General features: G+C 46.4%; 1 protein-coding gene across 2 annotated transcripts in view; it reads right to left on the bottom strand.

Annotated features, from left to right (window-relative positions):
* Window positions 1-249: 249 nt before the first annotated feature.
* Window positions 250-13,771, bottom strand: part of DMTN (dematin actin binding protein) — a 41,017-nt gene continuing 27,495 nt past the window's right edge. For both annotated transcript variants that reach the window (XM_054997838.1, XM_054997837.1), the window contains exons 6-17: window positions 13,659-13,703; window positions 13,061-13,169; window positions 11,953-12,009; window positions 11,710-11,865; window positions 8,931-9,037; window positions 8,331-8,436; window positions 7,476-7,540; window positions 4,240-4,288; window positions 4,082-4,143; window positions 3,659-3,718; window positions 3,472-3,552; window positions 250-3,126 (exon numbers count right to left, since the gene is read on the bottom strand). In XM_054997838.1, coding sequence (XP_054853813.1) covers window positions 4,124-4,143; window positions 4,240-4,288; window positions 7,476-7,540; window positions 8,331-8,436; window positions 8,931-9,037; window positions 11,710-11,865; window positions 11,953-12,009; window positions 13,061-13,169; window positions 13,659-13,703 — 714 coding nt within the window. In that variant the 3' untranslated portion in view covers window positions 250-3,126; window positions 3,472-3,552; window positions 3,659-3,718; window positions 4,082-4,123. The remainder of the gene's footprint in view (window positions 3,127-3,471; window positions 3,553-3,658; window positions 3,719-4,081; window positions 4,144-4,239; window positions 4,289-7,475; window positions 7,541-8,330; window positions 8,437-8,930; window positions 9,038-11,709; window positions 11,866-11,952; window positions 12,010-13,060; window positions 13,170-13,658; window positions 13,704-13,771) is intronic.

Below are 13,771 nucleotides of genomic sequence, written 5' to 3'. Positions count from 1 at the left end.
CTAGGAAAAGGGCAGAGAAGGGGCTCCATGTGTGTGATGAAGCACCTCTAAAGTAGTTCCCACTGCCGAAATGTGCTTGGTCACTAGAAGGCACCAATCAACACAGGTTCATTGCTGCATCAATGGACTGCAAGCAAATTCCTGCACAGCTTGTTAGAGTGAGTCTAATGTTGGAAAAATACTAAGTATTAGGTAAGTGTAGTGTGATTCTGCTGCAACCTCCTCCTCAAAATACCAAGACATTTTGAATAAAGCCACTTCACATTTAATTAAAAGGAAAAAAAATCATTTTCACACAGTTTGACATCAGGGCAGGGGTGGAACCAATGCTGGGACAGCAGCAAGCCACTGTGTTAGAAAGGGAGAGTCCCTATTTATATATTTATAGATATGTTCACATAAGTAGCAGTGAAAAGCAAGTAGAGACCAGTGGCTTCTCATAAATTACATTTGCACAAAGTGGAGTGGCTGGGGAAGGAGGTGGATGCCAAGCTCTTCCTCCAGAGCATGGCAAGGCCGTTTCCCACAGCTGTCTGCTAGAAAAGTACCCTTGCTGTGGCTACACTTGCTGGAGGCAGGAAGAGTTGGGTGGCTGGATTGCAAGAGCAGGATTGATTCTCCCCCTCCCCAGGCAAAGACCAACCTCTGGTCCATCTCCTGTCACCTGGTGAAAAGTTGCAACTCCTCCCCTGCTAAAGCCATCTTGAAAAGAGACTCGTTTTATTCCAGTTCACCATCTCAGTCCCCAGGACTTCCTCTGCCCCTTTTTTACCTTCTGATTTTTCTTCTCCATTAACTCTACCATGCCTCTGGGGAGAGGGGGAGACAAAGAGAGATGTTTTCAGTCTCTGGATCTTTCCACTTCTGAACACCAGCCTTTTTGATGCATTAAAAAGAATGGTTGGCTGAATGGGCATATGATGGGCCTGGGGCTCAGAAGGGTCTGCTTTTTTGAATATCCCTAAACTGGCAAGTGGGATTGCCATTTAGAAGGGAAAAGGTATCTTTCTCAGCTGCCACCTCTGCCCTTTGTCAGACTTCAGTTCACCTATCACAATGCTGGCATGCCCAAGGGAGGGGGAGGGGGGAATGGTTTGGATGAAAAGGAGCCTCAGGCAGGAGGGGGGCTGGGCTCTTTCCCATGTCTCACCTCCTCCTAAAATACTTAAGTGGAAAGCCATGTGGTGTTGGTGGGCATTGTGGGAAAACATCTGAAGCAGGAGGGGAGAGGGCTATAGCTCAACACCCCCCCCCCAAAAAACATCCTAAAGCTGTTGCCTCTGGTAACATGCCCAAGCACTTCCCCAAGGCCTGTAAGCACTTGCCTCAGAAGCAAGCATGACCCCTTGAAGATGAGAAGGCAAACAGCACTTCTGCTTGAGCCCTTTCTGGCTGGCATTTGAGACAGTTGTGCTTGGAAAGGTTCTCTTTAGCACCCCCAGGCTGTGCATGAAAAGGGTAGCAAGGAAGTTGGGGAAAAGGCAAAGGGCCAGCCTTGAGCCCTTCTTTTCTTGCCTTCAGCGCCTTCCCCTTGACTTGTCTGGCCTTTGAGTGGATTTTGGGATACTAATAACCCTAACTTGTTCATCACTCTGGGTGAGGCACTAATCTGTCTAGAATAACGGTATATAAGCACAGTTATTATTAATTGCATATTGCAGGATTTGGCTAGCTAGCAGGGAGGAAGGCCTAGCTGAGAGGTATGGTTCAGGTGCCTGAACAGGCTGAGAGGGCCCAGCATCCTGAGGCCGTCTCAGTCCGTGGGGGATGAGGAGACTGCAGTAGCCATTTGCGACAAAGTAGGAAAGCCATCATGTGGAGGCTCAAGTAGACAAAACTCTCACAGAAGTCTGTGGCTCAGAGCAGCACTTTTTCTCCTCGAGTTGTGGCAACAGTGGCAGCATTTGAAAGCTGAAGAGGAGGGGAAAGCTTGGGGAGAGTGCTGTGTAGTAGCCCAAGTGCTTCACTTACCCCCAGCTATTTCCAAGAGTGGAAACACTGGGCTGAAGGTGTTGGGGCAAAGAAGGTGAGGGCCTAGGGGAAGGAGGCATCAAAGGGGCAAGGGGCGTGGCTGATTTGGCAGGCAGGGGGAGCTAGTAATTGAGGCAGAAATGGAAAGTAAGTAAGGACCTGCAGGGAAGCACTAAAGAATGGAGCAAGTAGGAGGCAGATGAGTGAAGATCAGAGCAACAGGCCTAGGAAAAGGAAGATGAGAGAAGTCAGCACACATGCCTGCCTGCTCAAACGCAGCCCAGCATCAGGGACACTTTGTTCACTTTGAAGGGCAGTACCAGAGGCGTTGGATCATTTCTGTAACAAAGTCCTTGCATCCCATCCCAGTTGGTGGTAGGATGTGTGGGACAGCATTGACACTTTCTGTGGAAAGGCAAAGGGTTCACAACTATGAAGGTTTTGAGGTACAGCAGAGCCTGAAAACATCCCCAGCCAGTGTGGCCATGTGAACAGAGACCCTCCAATAGCTGTGCCCAGGTGAAATGCTGCTCCAGCAGAGACATGGTCCAGAAGGTGCAATAAGACCTGACACCCTTCATGCCTGTCCCTTGACCCTTTCTGTTCCCAGAGCCTAGCATGACCATCTCGCATCTGGCCCTGATTAAGTTGCTCTGGATGTCTCTAAGCAAAAGACAGACTGTGGATGGGTGTGTTTGGTCGAAGCTTCTGACGAGCCCTGTCATACTTTGCTGGACCACACCTTCATCTGCCTGAAGGGATGGCAGAGCACAGCCCCCTCGTTCCACTCCATTCCTCTTGCCTCTCCAGGCCGTGTCCTGTACCCAACCTGGGCTCTTGCTTTTCTCTTCTCCTCTTAGCCTGCTTCTCTCTACCTTCTACCAGATGCAGGCTTGGAGCCACCTCTGCAGTGAGTGGGGTGTGTGGAAATATAAGGGGAAAGATCCTTGGAACCAGCTCAGTTGTAGCCCTAAAGCGTCTGTGATGCAAGACGGTGTGACACACATGGAGTTCACACTGAGCCTGTTGGCTCAGAAGGGGTTAGAAGAGGAAAGCTTTCTTCTTTAACTCATTCCGCTTCCACAGGGCCAGCTTCCCAAACTCCTCCGGTGGCATCTCAAAGACACGCAAGAAATCATCGGGTGAGAGGTGTCTCTGTGGAAGAAAGACAAGGCGTGGGGGATTTCTTGTAAGAGTTATGCTCTTGGTCTCAAACACATATCAACAGCATCATGAAGCTCAAACACAGGCATGTGAAGGACAAAAATACCCTCCATCTCTCCAAGGAGATCAGAATGGTGTGTGTGTGTTCCTTCCATTTGGCCTCCCTCACAACCCTGTGAGGTAGGCTAGGGACAGAGATAGGCCCAGTGAGCTTTTTGCTGTGCAGGTATTTGAACCTGGGTCTCCTGGCTTTTAGTCTGACCCTCTTGGCTCAGGTGTGTGTGTCCTACAGAGAGAAATGCATCATGGACTTCGAAATGTACTAATGCTCTGTACCTCTAGCCTCGTTCTGTCTACTCCGGGAGGCAGTTTCACACGACCCCGATTTGTCACCATCAGCATCTCGTAAGGGTAAATCTTTTTTGAGGGGGAAAAATAATATGCTTTGTTACAAGGTTTGCTATCTTACATATGGAGCCATATTCCCTCCTTCCTTCCTCTGCATCTTAAACACAGCACTTACCTTTTGCTCCAGCATACTGGGAAGGGAGTTTCCCCTGTCCATCCGCCCTCGCTGGCCATTCTGCAGAGGAAAACACACATGTGCACCATTGGCTGGAGAGGCAGCTGGCACTGGGCACTGCCGGAGCAAAGGAGCCAGCCAAGGCAAGATCCAGGGCTTGGGTCAGCCTGGCCCTTCTTAATCTCCCCCAGTACTACTTCCAGACTCATTCCATATGTTCCTTTGTCCCCTCCTTCCTCGGAGTTTATGGTACCCCACCCCCACCCCCCCTGCATCTGCCAAGTGGGTCTTTGTGCACCCTCCATCAATCTTTTCTCCCTGGTGTTTTTTCCAACACCAATTCATGGAAAGGGGGCGGATGGCATGATACATCACCAACACCTTTTCCAATATAATCTCTCCAGCAGGAGGGCACGTGCTTACCTGCAGGCCTGCAAAACAGAAAGGAAAAAATACGTGGCTGTGTCAGTTGTGCAGGTTCATTCCTAAGGAAACAGGAGTGAGGACTGGGCAGAGCCAACGGGGAAGCCAACCTCCACCTCCACCCCGACCCTAAACCCTTAGCTTATACTTTCGCTTACCGGGGCTGCCCTTCTCACTTCCAGTTGGGCTAAACTCTGTTGACTGTAGCTGCAAAAGATCATAAGAAGAGGCCTATTAGATCAGAACAATGGCTTGGTGTCTGTGGCCTGTCAGGTACTCTAGAAGATCCAAAATAGGGACCAAAGTTTCCCCCCGACGAAATGCTGCCCCCTCACCAGAAACTGATATTCAGAGACATACTACGTCCAAACATGGAGCTCCATTCACCTATTGTCCCATTCCTCCCTAACTTCTCTAATCTCTTTAAAACCATTTCATGCTCCGAAGATGGTATCATAGTGGGTTATACCATTTCAGTTCGGTTGTGGGGGGGCAATCATCTTCTTAACGTTCCCCCAAGTAAAAACTTTCTGCAAATATATTTTTAAAAACACACAGGAACGGAGGTTCCAACCTAAGGACTATATTTTTATCCTGTCCTCCTTCCAAGGAGATTGGGTCAGCACAGAGAGTTCTCTATTCCTCCATTTTATTCTGGCAACACCCCTGTGAAGAAGGTTAGATTGAGAGAGAGTGATGGCCCATGGTCACCTTGAAAGGTTCATGGCAAGTGAGGATTTGAACCTGGATCTCCCACATGTTGTTCAGTGTTCTAGGCACTACCCCCATAGAGGGTCTCCATTGCATGCTTGCATCAGTTTTCCACTTACAGGGACCAAGGAATATAGGGGAACTCTGAACAAGGCAATTCGCTGCCTACAAGTGGCAGAGTCTGTTCTACTAGCTGGGCTCTTCCACCCCATTCCCACCTCAGTCTGCTGCACATGGATGCCTAAGTTAATGGCCATCAACAGATTCCATGGCAATGAGTTCTAAAAGTTAATGACACACTGTATGAAGGAGCACTTTATTTTAGCCATTCTGAATCTACTGTCCATCAGTTTCTCTGGCTGCCCACAGGTTTTAGTATTTAGGGAGAGAGAAAAACTCTTCTCTCTATCTGCTTTCTCCAGATGATGCATTGTCATCTTTTTTCCCCTCTTTCCTGAAAAGCACCACACCCTTTAGCCTTTCTTCATAGGTAGGGTGTCCCAACTCCTTGATCATTTTGGTCCCCTTTTCCAGTGCTCCAGTGCCCTCTAGAGATGTGGCAACCAGAACCATGCAACCTAGATCTATACAAGGACATGATGATACTGCTGGGTGAAAATGGAGAAACTCAGAGAGAAGACAGAGAGGTTCTTTAAGTATTTAAAAGGCTGTCAATTAGAGGAGGGAAGGCAGCTCTTCCTGTTGGCAACAGAGGATAGGACTCAAAACAATGGGTTTAAACTACAGGAGGGAAGGTACCTGCTGAACATTAGGAAAAACTTCTTCATGTTAAGAGTAATTCAGCATTGCAATTGGCTGCCTATGGATGTGGAGGATTCTCCCTCACTGGCAGTCTTCGAGGAGTGGCTGAATTAATACTTGTCAGGGATGCTTTAAACTGTAACTGCTTTGGGCAGGGGGTTGGACTAGATGGTCTGTAAGGCTCCTTCCAACTCTATAATTCTATGACACAAGCTGTTTGATTTTCAACCCATTTTGTAACCCATCATTTTCAGAGAATTTGACTTTTTTACCACTATCACACTGTCTTGGACATTTTTCATTGAATTGTCTCCTAGAAGCTCAAAAGCTAGTCACTCACTGCTAGTTCAGACTCAGCTAGCATACAGAGGAAGACAGAAGCTTAGGTCTCAGTCTGCACACCTTTACACTCACGCAGTTTGGAGAGATCTTCTTAGAATCCTTCACAATCTGCCTTGGTTTACATCACCCTGAATAGTGTCATCTGCAAACTTAGTCATTTCACTGCTCACCCTCTGATTCCGTATTATTTATGACAAATGAAAAAAGTACCTGGTTCTTCCTGCAAAACCCAACTGTTTATTTTCCTCCATTGTAAAAACTGTCAATTTACTCCTACTCTATGCTTCCTTGCATAGAACCAGTTACTAATCCATTAAAGGATCTGCCCTCCTATCTGATGATTGCAAAGATGACTCAGGAGCGTTTAAAGGTAGGCTGGAGGACAGACATGAGGCCCTCCCGAACTGAAATAATTAACAGGAAAATAATTTTTTTTTTAATTTTGAGGATATTAAGAATTCAAGTGGAAAAACTGGGACATTTTCCATTCCAGCGGAAAAACTGAAATAAACTATGAAATATGTTTTTCTTTGGAATGAATCAAAAGCTTTTTAAGACAAGATTTTACTCTTTCAAAATGTATAGCATGAAAGGCTAAGTTTTTGTTTTGTTTTTTAAACATTTTTCATATAGAAGTTTTGGGGAGCACTGAAAAGCTCATGCATAGTTTTTTTTCTTTTGGAATGAATGAGACACTAAGCACCCGTAAGGTGCAGCAGTTTGTAGATCTCTTACTTTAGTATCAGATTCATTTGCAATGTTTTTCTTGTAGAACATCAAAACATTTATATTTTAAATTCCATAAATATGCCAATTCATATTATTTTATATGCTAAGTTATAAATGATGCATTTCAAGTTCTGAATGCAGCAAAATAGGTTTACATTTGATAGGGAAGTGAGTACTGCCTATGTTTCAGTTTTCCCCATAATTCCCCCCCCCCCCACTTCTCCTCCACCTGGCTTCAAAATTTCTGGAAATATTACATCTCTAGGCTGTAGCATAAGCTTTCGAGAACCACAGTTCTCTTCATCAGATGCATCTGACGAAGAGAACTGTGGTTCTCGAAAGCTTATATTACAGTAAAGTTGGTTAGTCTTAAAGGTGCTACTGGACTCTTTTCTATTTTGCTACTACAGACTAACACGGCTAACTCCTCTGGATCTCTAGGCTGGACATGCATTTAGCCAAATCCCATACATGCAGTGTCAGGACTGAAGGACATGCCTCTTGAAATAACGGGCAGCTGCATAGGTCTTGAGGTTAGCCATCGGAGGGCTTTCTTCAGCCTCCCAAAACTCAGAAGCAGTGGCTGCTACTGAGAATCCACATGCTAGTAAGGCTGGGTGGAGGTAGGCACGGTGGGAGGCCGAGGCAGAGGAACAGACTGCCCAGGTAAATTCTCACTGTAATGAGTCTCACTATGTCCAACAGAGTGAAAATGCTAAGAGGGAGATCTGAGAGCCGCACACAGCCATGAGATATTGCTTTGAAGGCACGTTGTTGCACTGGGTGCCACACCACGCTCTCCACAAAGCTCCCGCTGGTTCTGTAGTGGCCTCCCCAGCTGGCTTCTTACCCTGGCAAGAGTGCTTCTCCCAGAGGCAGGAAGGGACGAAGATTTGGAGCTTCCTCCATGCAGCGCTGGAAAAGACCAAAAGAAACTATCACTTCCACACAAGACTGTGCCACTTATGTCCAGCCCAGCAGCTTAAGAACTCACATAGAGGCATGGCCTCAAAGGGAACTTAGAACACAGGCTGTTGGGTGTAGCAGAGTGGGAGATAAAAAGTTCTTCTGTGCAATCACTATGGAAATGAAAGAGCATTGTGGTGACCTCTGGGATTTTCTGCCTAAGGTGTTTGGAGGAAGCATCTGCTGCTAACTCCAATGGGAGGCTGTTCTAGAACATGAAACGTTGCAAGGAGGAGGTAGGAATACAGGCATAGAGGGATCACTCAGGAGCACCACAGATGAACAGCAAGCATTCCATGAGAAACAAATAAAGGCCCAAGGGAACCATGCTTAGTAGAGGCTGCCTGCTGCATCCCTGCATGAATTGCCGCTCTGCTCTTGCTTCCTTTGCATCAGTCTCAGCAGGGGCAAGTGTGTTTCTGCACAGAAGTAGGATTTGTTCATCCAATCACTGCCAAAGCTGCAGAACCACCTTCTTTCAAAGGAGGCTTCCTGTTGCAATCTCTAATATTTGTTTTAATATTAGTTATACTGTGTGTCATCCTTGGCTCTTATATGCCCTGAAAGCATGCTTGCACTTAAAAAAATTATTTAATACAAAAAAGCAGTGTTGGCTGCATCTCTGTAGAAACACCCTTCTTGAGAAGAAGGCCCTGCACGAAAGACAGATGCTCTCCCCTCCCCAGGCTCCATTCCCCCTTTGGAGTCTCCTGGGAAGGCAAGGATAAGGCTCACTCACAGGTGTGGAAGGGGGTTCGGTCTGGGAGGGAACGGGTTTTCCGCCGGATGGGGAGGGACTTCTCCATTTCTTCCTTCAGAATGAGCTTGCCTAGGTTGGAGGCGATCTGCAGGGAGGGAGGAATGCACAGGATTACAAGAGATGCAAGCCGACAGGAAGGCCTCCTGCTGCTGCTCTGTCCCAACTCAGGAGCACTTGTGATTCTGGGCCCTCCCAACTCTCCCTTTATTCCCTCTTGGAGCAAAATACACTACAGTTTGCGTTCTGACTTTATGGCCGTTTCCACATGTCCTAACATTGCACAACACTCATGGAATGAGGGCATCTTCATGGCGCGATTTCTGAAGTCATCGCGCCACAAAATGGGATTGTGGTGCGATGACATCAAAAATCATGCCATGAAGACACCCTTGTTCCGTGAGTGTTCTGCAATGTTAGGACGTGTGGAAATGGCTTATGTTCCACTACCATTTTCTATCATCCCCACTGCCCACCAGGGTCCCCACAGCATGGGGCCCTGGACAACTGCCCAGGCTGCCCCATGGGTAAGACTGCCCCTGATCCCACGCCCCAGCTAACCCACCTCTTCATATCACCTACCTTGCTCAGCTCTTGCTTCTGTATCTCCTGCAGGCTCTTCATTTCTGTTGTGAGGTCCTCATCTTCTTCACCTTTCTTTAAAGCCATCCGCTGCCTCCACTCAGTCTCTATGGATGCAATAGGGGTGGGTGGATTTTATTACATGGTGCAAAAATAAAATAGACTTGTTCCTTAGATAAGTCTTTCAGCTCAGTCCTATATTTGCTTAGAAGAACAGAGCTACTGATTTAGATGGGCTTTGCTCCCAAACAAAATCTTCTCAGGGCTGAGATCTTGGTGGCAATTTTAGTCCCACAAAAGAAAAAAAAAAAGCAGAGACAGCAGTGGTATCCTTTCCAACTAGGCCAACTCTTATTCCAGTGGCACAATAAACTAGAGTCTTGTGGTGCCTTAAAAGATTAAAATTCATTTTTAAAAAAAATCAGAATTCATAAGCAAGTGCCCACTTCATCAGCTGCATGAAACGGAAACACCTGCACACACATACAGCAGGGTAGAAACGGAAGCAAGGCCAGGGGCAATAATTAAAAATGGAATCCAGAAAGCCCAGCAATCCTAGACATAAGAGCATTTTTATTACATTGTAGAGCGCAGGTGATATCTAGAACAAGTCAGAAATACCAGCATCTACATGCAGGCATCACAACAAACCTCTGTGAAATGTCCACCTTAGAATCCCTTGGGAAGGAAACCAATTTGCCCAAGCACCTGCATTCAGATGTCACAGCAATCCTGAGCCTAACTGAAGGCTTCCCAATACAGGAAGCCCAACTGCGTTCTGCATACAAGGGGAGGCAAGAAGGCAAACACAAATATGATATGAAAAGTGAGTTTGTGCCCATAGCAGAAGTTTGCCATCTGAATGTAGCAAGTGTGTTGTAGTGCTCAGAATGTTGGACAAAGACCTGGTGAGATCATGGATCAAATCCCCACACTATCATGGAGCTCACTGTGTGATCTTGTGTCAGTCTTGGCCTAACCTATCTCACAGGGTTGTTGTGGGATAAAATGAAAGAAGGGGCAATTGTGAGTGCTACCCCAAGCTCTTTGGATGAAGGGCAAGATACAAATGTAATAGATAGGCAGTCTAGAGACAGCCCCTCCTAGTCTCTGAGGAGCCCAAGTTAAAGAGTGTGAACTCTGCATGAATTCTAACTCAGCATGTTTTCACTAGAGTTTTCCTTTGGAACTCTTCAGCCAAAGTACTACAATCTTTAAGGCTACTAGTGAATGTCCAGAAGGGCTGAAATGTTCTCCCACTGGGTTTGTGTCTATTTCCTCTTTTATGCAGAGGCTGTCCATGTCCAGCCTGGCCAAATTATATGGAAGGTGATGGCACATGTCAGCACCTTAGAAGATGTGCAGGTGAATGAGCCAGGACTGATGTTATTGCACACTGTGGCAGTGTCATTGGAATCAATCTGTGGACAGAGATGACACTGTGGGGTTTGTTGTCTGGGCTAGTCTCGGATTATGTCCCTTCATTTTGTCCACTGTTGTGCAGTTACTTCAGGTTTGACAAGGGGGGTGGCCCTTCCCTGAGGCTTCTGAGAGGGAAGGGTCATTTTCTGGAAGAGGATTTCAATCCTTTTCTCCTGTCCTTTTTGGTAACACAATCACAGGGAGACTTCTGTAGGAAGCTGTTGAGGTGAAATTATTAAGCAGACATGACATGATGAAGCTTGGTTCAGTATAATTCAGAAGCGGCTAAGGCAATTGCTCTTGTGCTCAACTGTACCAATTTATTTGCATTCCATGGCAGTCTACACCCATTCTGACTGGATCATTTTATTTTTCTCTGGACCTTATTTTTGGCTGTGTTCTGCAATGTACATATGTCTCGTAATGCTTGGCCTTCTGGCAGCCCTTATGTCAATTCCCTCCCTTCTCTTTGTACCCTATATCTATCTATCTGTCTCTCATATGTATGCTTCAGCTGCAATAGAATAACACAGCTAGACCTCTGGAATTTGACATCAAAATAGGAGGCTATTATATGCCTGGGGCTGGTTGAAGCCTACTAAAAATTGAGTAAGCACATCAGAGATTTCAATAGGAACCATATCTGTTAGATTGGACTGCAGCTCTTGCCAACTGATAAGACTGTTCAGCTCGCCCTAGAAACTGAGAACTGGATTGCAAGCTTTCCTGTTTGGGCTTTGGAGAATCAGTAACTCACGACAGGCCAGTTGTTATATTCTGAGGGCTGAAGGTGACAACCTTTGTGGGCATCCACAAGACAAGCCAACGATAGGCCCAGGTTTCAGGAGAATTCTGGGAAATAAACAGTATCCCCCTTCTGGGAATACCTATTTAGACATTTCCAGCCTGCTTTTCTTTGCAATGGGGATTCGAAGCAGCTTACGACATCATTCTTCCCTCCTTCATTATATCCCCATAACAAAAAACAGTTGTGAGAAAGATGAGACTGAGCAACTGGGTCAAGGTCACTGAGCAAACTTCTATAGCAGGGTCCAGATTCAAACGTACCTGAAGTGTTCTGAACATGCATCATGCCATGCGATGACGCCCACTTCTGACTGAATGCGCCATGAAGAAGAAAAGTTACTCATCCTGAAGGTGGCACACCCTTGAGTTCCATTACTCTTTTTCCACTGAATGCTTTTTTAAACTTTTGTAGATAACTGCTGTAGGGCTGCAATTTAAGGGGGTAAATCTAGAGGGGGGGGCTATTTAATTCTGTCCTGTTCACTCCAAGATTGCCACCTTCAAGATGCTTTAACCCCTGCTGGAGAAAACATATATAAGGGCCACCTACCAACAACTGCCAGAGAGGGAGGGCAGGGCCAGTAGTCTGTCTCAATCTTGGCTGGCTGGTTTGGGTCTGGGGGCTGGGCTGCTGGGAACTTGGAGGACTCTATAATCTGGTCTTCTATCAGGTGTTTGTTCTGTGGGGTTGGTATTGTTGAGTGCTCTGGAAGGGACAGAAAAGAAATAGTTGGCTTCGAGGCTTAGCTCCATTGATTTCCTGTTCCAGGGGTCATCAGAGATTAGCACCTACCCCTCTGCTTGTAGATTGGAGGCTTCTTGTAGATATTCATTTCTGTTGTGTTGGTATCTGGGGAAGGAACAAGGCATCTTCAGGACTCACTTGGTCATTCCTTCTCAGACTTCCCCCAACACCTTAATCTATTGCCTACAAGATTCCTTCTTCCTTGAGAACCAGGCCTCCCATCCTCTTTTCACTGGGTTTAATTGGAAAACAACCCCTTTATTATAAATATTATCAATCTGAAGAAAAATACATTATATGTCTGTATGAATCTCTTTTCATTTTGACCCACTGATCAGAAAAGTGCCGGTGGACCTTAGAAGCTGACCTAAAGGGACTTTCCTTGATGGAGAAAACTGCTGGACTTAAAATCTTACCAGTGTATATTCCTTTCCTGTTGTTTTCCCAATACTATTAGCAGTTCCACAGGCAAAGGTACAGGCTTCTCAGGCATGCATCAATAAATGGTTCTAACTACAAACTAGCAATATTAAAGACCTGGTAACAAAACCTTAAATGTGGCACTCCAGCCGTTTCAAATATTCTAAGATATTATCATGCTGCTCTTTTGAGAGTGGTTTGTGATTGAGGAGGATTATAAGCACTGAGATAAAGAGGGGGAGTAGTATAAATGGAGGTGGAATTTTCCTTTAAGGAGGCATTTGCCGTAAAATGCATAGATGGTCTGAGATGATCTTTGACTAACTGAGACATGATAATATTATCATTATCAAATGCATGCAATTTCTATAGAATTATGAGTAGTAGATTATACTGCTAAAATAAATGGGAGTGGGGGTTTCCATACAACCAGTACCATATTTATTCCCTCCTAAGAATGAAGTTGTATGAGGTGGGGGACAAGCCAGAGGGCTCTGACAGCATCCTCACCAAATTCCCAAGGTTCAGTGGAGGAAGCAGGTGGTATAAAACAGACACTTTTTTAAAAAACACAGCCATGCCTGTGGAGGAAGATTTTGCCCTAAGTACCTCCCTCCCTCACTGCAGCTGGTGGAGGATGTGAGGGGAGCTACATAGAGGTAACAAGGAAAGTCTGAGGAGGAGCTTCTGACAGGAAGGAAGGAAGGAAGGAAGAGAGGGAAGAGTGAGGTCCTACCAGGACGGTGGAAGTGGTGGACTCCGCTGCGACTGGAGCTGCTGACCCTCCGACTGGGTGCCTGGGAGATGTTTCCCGGAGACTTGTTCTCCATCCAGTCTCGGATGACCTGCAAGTGCGGCGCAACAAGATTACAGCAGCAGGCTCTCAGTCTGCTCTCTCCTTCTCTCCAGAGCTCCTCTCCAAGGCAAACCAACCCTTCTTTCCCCTCCCAGGCTGCCAACACTTCATCTTAAAAACCTCCCCCTTACAAGTATAGCAGTGACTTATTGCAGAAGAGTAGGTGCGTTTAAGCACTGAAGCAAAAACCACGCTTTTAGAGATCAACACTTGCTCTGTGTGGTGGGAGCTTTTCATCCTGCGTTGTCAGGTGCGTGACACAGACAATGACAACATAAGTCTGGGTGGGGCCTCTGAGCACGGCACATGAGCAAAGACACACAGACACACACTCCCTCTGGTCTTCATGACCTTGCAAAACAGCTCTGCTCAGATGAGGGAAGATGCTCATCTCCCCCTCCCTTCCCTCCCCCAGGCCTTGCTCTTCACATCCCCTTCTTGGCAACTCATCTCCAAGGCAACTCTGGGAAGCACTTACTTCAGGAGAAGGCGGAGGAGAGAGAGATTTGGGGGAGAGAGAGCGCTGCAGAGAGAGAAGCAAAAAGACCCACGTTATTTGACAAAGCCAGTAACTGCGTGTTACTGATTAAT

The sequence above is a fragment of the Eublepharis macularius genome, chromosome 14, assembly GCF_028583425.1.
Source record: "Eublepharis macularius isolate TG4126 chromosome 14, MPM_Emac_v1.0, whole genome shotgun sequence".
NCBI lineage: Eukaryota > Metazoa > Chordata > Lepidosauria > Squamata > Eublepharidae > Eublepharis > Eublepharis macularius.
This window is presented reverse-complemented; position numbering and strand designations above follow the sequence as displayed.